At 40.1% G+C, this 8,720-nt stretch overlaps 2 protein-coding genes across 2 annotated transcripts; both read right to left on the reverse strand.

Moving 5' to 3' along the window:
- Positions 1 to 86: 86 nt before the first annotated feature.
- On the reverse strand, positions 87 to 3,415 carry LOC141908589 (uncharacterized). The gene is made up of 3 exons (XM_074798686.1): positions 3,325 to 3,415; positions 2,061 to 2,172; positions 87 to 431 (listed from the first exon to the last, which is right to left on the reverse strand). The coding sequence occupies exons 2-3, from the start codon at positions 2,169 to 2,171 to the stop codon at positions 87 to 89; spliced, it is 456 nt and encodes a 151-aa protein (XP_074654787.1). The 5' UTR covers position 2,172; positions 3,325 to 3,415.
- A 375-nt stretch (positions 3,416 to 3,790) lies between these two features.
- Positions 3,791 to 8,411, reverse strand: LOC141908593 (uncharacterized). The gene is made up of 3 exons (XM_074798690.1): positions 8,097 to 8,411; positions 7,018 to 7,207; positions 3,791 to 6,439 (listed from the first exon to the last, which is right to left on the reverse strand). Exons 1-3 carry the CDS (start codon positions 8,178 to 8,180, stop codon positions 5,406 to 5,408), a joined length of 1,308 nt encoding a protein of 435 aa, XP_074654791.1. The 5' UTR covers positions 8,181 to 8,411; the 3' UTR covers positions 3,791 to 5,405.
- Positions 8,412 to 8,720: the final 309 nt, after the last annotated feature.

Below are 8,720 nucleotides of genomic sequence, written 5' to 3' on the forward strand. Positions count from 1 at the left end.
CGCCTGTAGAACTTAGATAAGTCAAAAGTCAAAACTCATCGGATAATCGAAGTTTATTCATCCAGATTATACATTCTATTTCTTGTTTACGTTTGTTTGTGGACATTTTTATCCTTACCCTTCAGTAATCGGCGCGGTTCCAATATTTTCACGTACGTTTTGTGGATGTATTTTTTCAACGGTAAGAGTCGACTGTCCGGCATTCTACCGAATAGGTAAATGTAATCGGATAGCAACGGTATGAGTTTAGCGTTCAGTTGTTTTCTTAGATATACGCGTAATCGAAAAGGTATAGGAACAGGTGGTTCTTGGACCGGTGGTCCTATCATCTGTCTTGTCGTGCCTGCAGATCTGCCATTATTCGAATTAGTCGCGCGTTGGTTTGTATCAAAATGCAGTCGGCTCAATCTAGCTAATTCGGCAATTGCAGCCTGTGAAAGAGACATATTATGAAAAATGTGAAATATAATATCGTAGCAGCCAGAAAAGATTCTACAACAAATTGCCTCTGGTCGAAACGAGCCGTTTATTCGTGCAACATACCAAGCCGTTTCTATAAAAAAATACAAATAACGAATGCTCTTAATGACAATCAGAAATAGCGTATAATGCAAAAGCTTCAATGTTCGGAATAATTTAATTCTTTAATATATTAGGAAAATGAGCCATTCATTTACGATGAATGTAAAGTGAATACAGTCGAAAATAGAAAACTAACAGAACGGTTGAGACACTAACCAAAACTATCAAGGAAAAAACAGTCACCAGCCACACGTCAGATCAGAAGACTCAATATCAACTGCCCGGACAATGACCGGAAGCACGACAAACAAATGCAACTTTAACCAAAGATAGCAGCGCAAATACAGTGAATAGGCGCCACAATCTGAATTCTAAAACTACTATCGAACTGGCTTTAAACAAGAGAAAAAATAATTTTACAGATTGAACAAATATAGTCGAATACCACACGCAGATTTACTTGAAGTAATGATATGGATTCGTAGAGTAGCCGTGTTAACCGGGTGAATACAACACGACAAGTAATACCTTATAGGTTAACTATTTTATATGACGCACGAGCCTCCGCTACTAATGTACAGTAGCTTCATCAGGTGAATGGGTCACCTGATGAAGCTACTATATACAATAGTAGCGAAAGCTCGTGCGTCAAATAGAATAGTTAACCTATAAAGTACTACTCGCCTCGTTGTATTTAGTGATAGGGATATGTATGTAGACCTATTTTTGACGCTGTAAAAACCGTTACAATAATGTTTTTATATATTGGTAGCCGTATAACTCGCTTAATTCGGATCGGTTTTATTCAGATTTTCACTTATTTCGGACTATAATTCCAGCCCCCTCTAAGTTATTTCTATTCAACTGAGAGCGCATAATTCGGATTTCGTTTACTTCGGACAAAATTTTCCAGTTCCAGGTGATCTGAATTAAGTGAGTTCTACAGTATTACTTGCTATTTAAGGGGTACTTTCGATGTGCACTACGCCATCAAAATTTGCGTTTAAAAATAATTGTAATTTCTCTAAGGCGTCAATAAACTTTCCAAGATATTTTTCTTTTCGCATAATGATCTGCGCTGAGGATCGTCATCTGACATCATCTTCAATGTCACTTTCAAATCAAACAAAAGCTTGAACTTAAAAGGTTTTCCTGATTTCATGTTAAAACATGAAATCATTTACGATTGATAAAAAGTTTTTGACGATTTTATGTCGAGTTATTATCTCAACAATGATTTAACGAAAAATGGAAATTTGAAATTATGTCGAGAATCTCGACATAAAATCGCCAAGACTTAATTAATGATGTCCCCAGGAAATTCAGCCCTACGGAGCCCCGGAGGGGACAGTAACATTTTTTTGTAGGAACGAAAAGTGAATCATTTCGCTCGAACGAAAAAGATTTCGTTTCCACGAAAAGATTATTTCGTTCCCACGAAAAAATGAATACCTATTTCAGTCACCATGTCACTTCTGGGGCTCCGTATACAGCCCGCATTCATCCAGCGAAAAGCTATTTTTCATACACACATTTACCTCGATAGATTTAGGCGGCAATGCTGAGTTGGTGCGCGCAGTTCTTGCTTTCACCCGATCTAGATTCATCGCATTGAACAACACGAAGAGGAAAAACGCGGCCAATTTCATTCTGAAAAATTCACCGCAACAAATTCCCATGATACAAACATCTTCTTGATATAACGTGGTAACGCAATGAATCGCGCGAGAGACAAATAGAATAAAAGGCCCACAATCACAGGATCTACACTTGAGTTACTCTTGAAAATGGTTTTTAGTGTAAAACCGAAAATTCGGGTTTTTGATAAATTTCAATAGTTTCGATTTATGAAAAAAAATTTCGATCCTGTGATCCTTTTATTCTAATAATCTTGATATGCACCCGTTCCGCAGCTGTGAGTTATATATATATTTATTGGATGCTACTGTATAAATTATAATTAATCTCCTGTGGTGGCTGATTCGGGCCATAGTCATTTTCTAAAACTCAATCTCAACCAATTTCATTTTCACATCACGAAAATCCACTTTTTCTATATTTTAACAGCTTTTGTTATCTCACAATAGGGAATTCTCTTCTTTTTTATTTCAATGATTGATTTTGATATGATTTGAATTTTGTCATTCTTGAGGGCAAACTCTCTACAACAGCCGTCGAGTCGCCTGATAATTCTCGATAGACTGACTGGTTGCCCGTCGAAATTGGAGTGAAATTGGAGGCAACCGATCGTTTCTGGATTGTAATAAAGTTCACCCGTTTAAACCGACCACACCTGCCAGGAGTGAAAATTAATTTTTTTATTATAACGCCACATTAAAACGAACAGTTAGTTTGTCTTATCACGACGTTAAACTGGATTTGCCTGTGTGTAAAAAAATGAATTAGTCGAGATCGAGTGCCCCTACATTTGTTTCAAATAATGGCCCAAATCACAATTCCACTTCCACTTATAAGGTTTGATAAGAGTAATAGAAAAATGAAACGGATTCTATCCACTATACCTGCCACAAGCAGGAGCGCATCTAGGGGGATGTCAGAGTGTCCCCCCTCAAATTTGAAGTGCCCTAAAAAATGTCACCCAAAATTTTTGGACCAAGGTTTTACCATCTATAATAATTTTTAATTTTTTCAACGCATGAAATGACCGAAAGCACCCCCTAAAATGTTGTAGAAGTCTCCGGAGTACGTGGTATTACGTAAAAAGTGCCCTTTTTTCTCATTGGACAAACCTCCCCCCCCCCACCCCCATGGAAAATCCTAGACAAAACATACATACGGTACCTGTATTTTTTCAAATTTCGATTGACGTCCAGAGCTGTGATATCGCCTATACACGCGGTAGTTCACGTCTGTAAGTTAGACTCTATACGGGACTCATTCCCTTTAAATCCTTTAAAAACTGGACATCGATCTTGTCAACGGGATTTCACATAAACGACGCTTAAGATAAGCTTCGATAATTCGCTCAGATATTCCAACTATCGTCGCTACCTACGCGCGTGTAGTCATTAGTATGAAATCCAATTTATTATTTTCTTCGCTCGAAATAACGATCATTTCGCGGGGCATTATCGTATTTTTTTCTTTCGGTTTACAAATGATGATGCAACACCTGCGAACGATTATAGAATTGCCCACCGATGATGACGCACTTGTCTACGTCTGCCTCTCAAAAATGTCTATGCGAAGGACGATGCACAATAAAGATTAAACTCGAACGTAGATTTTCGATTTAAATTCATCGGAATTTTTTATTGCATATGTCGTTAGTATAAGTGATAGTTATAATACACATCCGTCAATAACGTTAATGACCGTAATAAGCGGTTTCTGAGACGACGCGATGGTTGCTAATTCAAAAACCGTTTAAGAATTAAGCCGGATTATCGAATCCTTTCATACGCGAAGAGGAAAAAACTCGATATGATTTTGATCATCCTAATAGCAGTAATAATGATAAATGTAGTAAGAACGATAGATTAAGCAAATCTACAAAGAACCCACTCGCCACAAGAAGTGAAGAAAACAGCTATATAGTGGAACCTCGTTATAACGAACTCGAATACAACGATTCATCGTTATATCACAAATACAGAATTTCATCCAGAGAAAGAAAATCTATTGAATTTCATATTGGATACATAACGAACTATCGGTTATAACGAACATGTTTGCTAGTCCCGTGAAGTTCGCCATAACGAGGTTCCACTGTATTGGATGTCCGTGGTGAACTGGCAAAGCCCTCGCCCCTCAACACAGCTGTTTTGCAGATTCGTTTTGCTCAACTTTAAAGGGGAGCTCGCCAAGAACCTATATGAGTGACCAGAATGGACACACGTCTTTCGTACTATTGGCCAAACACGACTACTGGGTTCCTCGTGACGTCACCAGTCTGTGGAATGGCTAAAAAAAATTGATACCTTGTTTCTCCTTTAGCGAAAAAGTTGATCTGACCGCCCGCCTATCTGCCCCGCGCATTAATTTTTGTTTAAATGTGATCAATTTTACTGTAACAGACACCATAGAAATTAACTTATTAAAATATTATTGTATTTTACAAAAATGACCCGGCCGCTGCGGAGAAACAATATATCATTTTTGTTTAGCCTCATGATCATTGTTTTGTTGGTTGTAATGAGGTTATGATAACGATTCGAAAACTCTGTCATGATGAATACAATACAATTCCATATCATGGGTCAAGATATTCTCTCCAGCTAATGGATCAAACAGATAAGCGCAACACAATACAGGGAGCGCATTCCATCGATGGACATCAGCCAATCAAAATACCGTGTACATTAAAGTCGAGCTGGAAATTGGCGCACGGGGTTAGTGTATCATTGCTATAGTTTTTCATTATTCACTTTCCTGCACTACCCTAGATTCGGTCAGTTCGACTCCAGAATAGGTCAAAATAGTTCCATCGTGCAGGGTTTTCTTAGATGAGGGGAGTGGTTCGGTTTCAAATTGCCGCCAGAAACCTGATCGTCGACCATTTCTCGAGTCGACAATCGGCAATTGGCAATCAGAAACCTGATTGCCGATTGTCGACCTGCTCTCGAGTCGACAATCGGCAATCAAAAACCTGATTACCGATTGTCGACCTGTTTTCGAGTCAGAGCGACTATCAGGTTTCCGATTGCCGATTGTCGACTTGTCGAAAATTACTTCACGTGCCTTCACGTATTAATACTTTTCTCAGTGAAAATGTTGGACCCGCAGATCTACTTTTACCTGTTCTGGAGCCATTCGGTCAGGGAAGGCGATATCCGATTTTAAATCCCTCAAACTGCTTCCTTATCGGCCTGCTTTCGTAAAGAAAATATATATCATGAAGAATTTTGGTCACTATAGGTTAATCAGTCCCAAGAGAGAGATGAATAATTGCGAAATAGGAGAATAGTATCTTTTTCGGGCGTGACGTTAATTTCGGCCCAATCTTTCCATTCGATGTTAGGAGATGAACAGACGATTCTGTCTCCTATCGTAAATGAATTTATACGCCACAATGCTACAACGTAATGCACTCTCGATCCTTGATAGGTAAAATACGGTTTCAATTCTACTTCGTTACCGAATTTATAGTTGATTCTGATTTTAGGACGATGATCGAAAGGCCCCGTAAACAGACAGGCGATATTGATAGCGCCCCCTTTCTTGAAGTTCACATATTTTCTGCCGTCGTCGTTGCTTTTGACTTCGCCGTCCCAATAAAGTAGGGCGGCTCTTTCTGCACTGGCGTCGCGCTTGTCTTGTTTGTTGATGCGCGTCTCCGTGCATAGGTTACGATACAAACTTATCGATTTTCCTTTCGAGTTCGCGTAGGTTTGCGAATGCGCGAACGACAGACAGACGAAAAGCGGATTTCGACCGGTGAAAACTTGGTTGGTTAATCGCGCATTCATTTGGATCGATTTGCTAGCCGAATGTTTCGTCGAAATGCTCACGCTGTCGGAACACGACTTAACGCGGTTAGCGTACCAATCATAAACGTAGCACATTACCGACGCCTCTTTACCGAACATGAACTCGTTGGCCATGAAATTCAAGCCAGCTCTCGGGTCGAACGCCATCGGCCTCGCTTTGGTCATTTCCGTATGCAAATTAGCATCCGGTTGTATCATCTTCAGTTCGACTTTGACATCGAGCGCAGTCATAGAACTCATATCCAGCGGGATGGGACTGGTGATGATTGGGGCGTTCACCGTATAGTTTCCCGGGTTCATACTACCCCAGGATATGTACAGTGTATGAAACCCCGGACAATAATCGTGCGGCACGGTTAGCGAAGCCGTATAACTGCTTTCTTCTTCGTCTAGAGTCACGGAAGTCGTGTTAATGCCCACAAAACACATTCCGTTTTCTCTGTATGAATAACCGGTAATACCATTTTCTGAAATTCAGAAATGCTGGATAGCGATTGTTGTAGCTGTTTACGAGACTACAGTAGATTGAATTTCCCCCATCCTCCCCCGGCAGGGATTCGAACCAGATGGCGCGGTACGAAACCCTGCCACCGAGTGCGCAGCTACATGCGCGGCTTAGATGATGCCATTATTAGCCAATCAGAAATACCGTTTTATTTTAGCCCGGGTTTTCCCATTTATAGTTCTTCCGTGAAATGTGTCTCAGCGATTATACAACGAGCAATCTGATTGATGCCGCAAGTTTTCGCGCAGCAAAGCTGCGCATGTACCTGTGACAGGGTTCGTGTCGTGGCTGAGTGTAGGTATGCCATCAGGTTCGAATCCATGCGCTGCTGCCGAGGGAGGATGAGTTTTCACCGAAAAACTCAGGACCGCTGCACGCGGTTTCACGGCATAAAATATGAAATTGAAATGATTCCTGACCAGTGACGTGTTTAACTTATACATAGCAAAACCACAACCTTGATAAAGGTTCATTTTGAATTGCATTTTATGGATTAAAGACACTCTCGTTCCATGTATTTACCTGCAACATCGGTCTTACCTGTGAAATTCGGAGGATACACCGTACGTTGTGTTCGGTGAGTCCCATCAAATCTTGTGACGAATCCGAATATCGGTGTGTTGCATTTGAAACGTAGTTCTAGCTTTCCGGGTTCGCCAATTTCCTTATTCGCAACTTCTAGAATCACCATTTTGGGTGCGTCAGTGCATGACGACAACCGCCTTTCCTTCTAGAAATGAGTTAACGAAAACGGGCGCAGGGCCCAGTTGCACATGAGTCGTGACTAATTACGAAAGTGTTCTTAAATCTAAGCGACCGATCTTAACTTTGCTATATAACTAAGATGGACACGAATCTAACGAGAAAACTAACTTGAAAGTTTATTAACTAAGAGGGACACGAATCTAACGAGAAAATTAACTTGAAAGTTTATTGATGCCTTGAAAAATAACACGTGTATTGCTTTATATTGTCGACAAATAATATAAATCATAAAGGATCAATTGGTGTTTTTAATTTGAATATATCGATAATTGAATCGAATTGACCGGCAACCAGTCTAGCCCTATATATTGATGACGTAGTGCACATTCTCTCAGAAATAGTATTTCTAGCTCACTTTGCCGTTCGCCAAATATCTAAAGGCGCAGACACACGTTTGCACTACGTAAAGATCCTACAGCGCAGAATAATCAACAAATTGATAATTTTTCACGCAGCGCTAAGTACGCTCTGGTGTGCAGGGAAATTTGACCTTGACTCTCAACGAAGATGTAATAGGAACAGAAGAATTCAATTGATTAATTTGAGGAGTGTGACGGAAGGTCGCTTGCAATTGCTGAAGATATCTAATAGATATGGTCATAAGATGACTACACGCTTGCCTCAGCTCCCCTAACTGAGCGCATTTTCTAGTCCTGTGCGGTGTCTATTCTGCGCTAAATGCGTACGAACTTTGTGCAACGCAAAAGTACGTGTACGCAATATTTTGCTCGTTTGTCTTGACAGTGCAACTGGCCCGGATTTTGTCAAAAACCGACACATATTTTGTTTAGCATGCGTAGGTATTCACCATGGATTCGAGAAATGAGAGGGGCTAACCGGCCGTAGGTACTTACCGCTAGTACGATGGCCAGAACCAGGACGAATATCACCAGACATCCCAACAACAATACAATCGAAATTAATTTCCGCCGATTCATCGTTTATCCAGAGACGGTGGTTAAATCAGAGAAAAAATCGAAGATATATCGGAATCATCATTTTGTAAATCCGATCCGTTAGGAAGCCTGGTGTCGTTAATGAATCAAGTATACAGCGAGGGACCACGATGTGGTACGTGCGTTGTGTCAGGAGTTATCCGAAAGATTTCATTGTTCAATAGAAATATTGATAAGACTGATTGAATTGACGCCAGTAGCACTTGTTCTTGGCATTTGTTCCATCCACTGAATATCGTAAACAAGATGTACAATATGCCGAATATAAAGGTCGTAAAGAAATTACTGCAACGTCTTTCGCTTGCATAAATAATTAAGAAGGAGTTTCCTGAGATATTTTAATGAGTAAGATTCTTTACGTGTGATGCTTGAAACAATGGTAACAAATCTGTCAATTTGTACACTCGACATGCATCGATCCTGGCACAGATTAGATAACTTTCTATCGAGTGACCTCGTGTTCATCGTTTTTCAGCAGTATCCCAACCAAATAATTTGGGTTATGGTAGCTTCATTCTTACC

The sequence above is a fragment of the Tubulanus polymorphus genome, chromosome 7 (genome assembly GCF_964204645.1).
Source record: "Tubulanus polymorphus chromosome 7, tnTubPoly1.2, whole genome shotgun sequence".
NCBI lineage: Eukaryota > Metazoa > Nemertea > Palaeonemertea > Tubulaniformes > Tubulanidae > Tubulanus > Tubulanus polymorphus.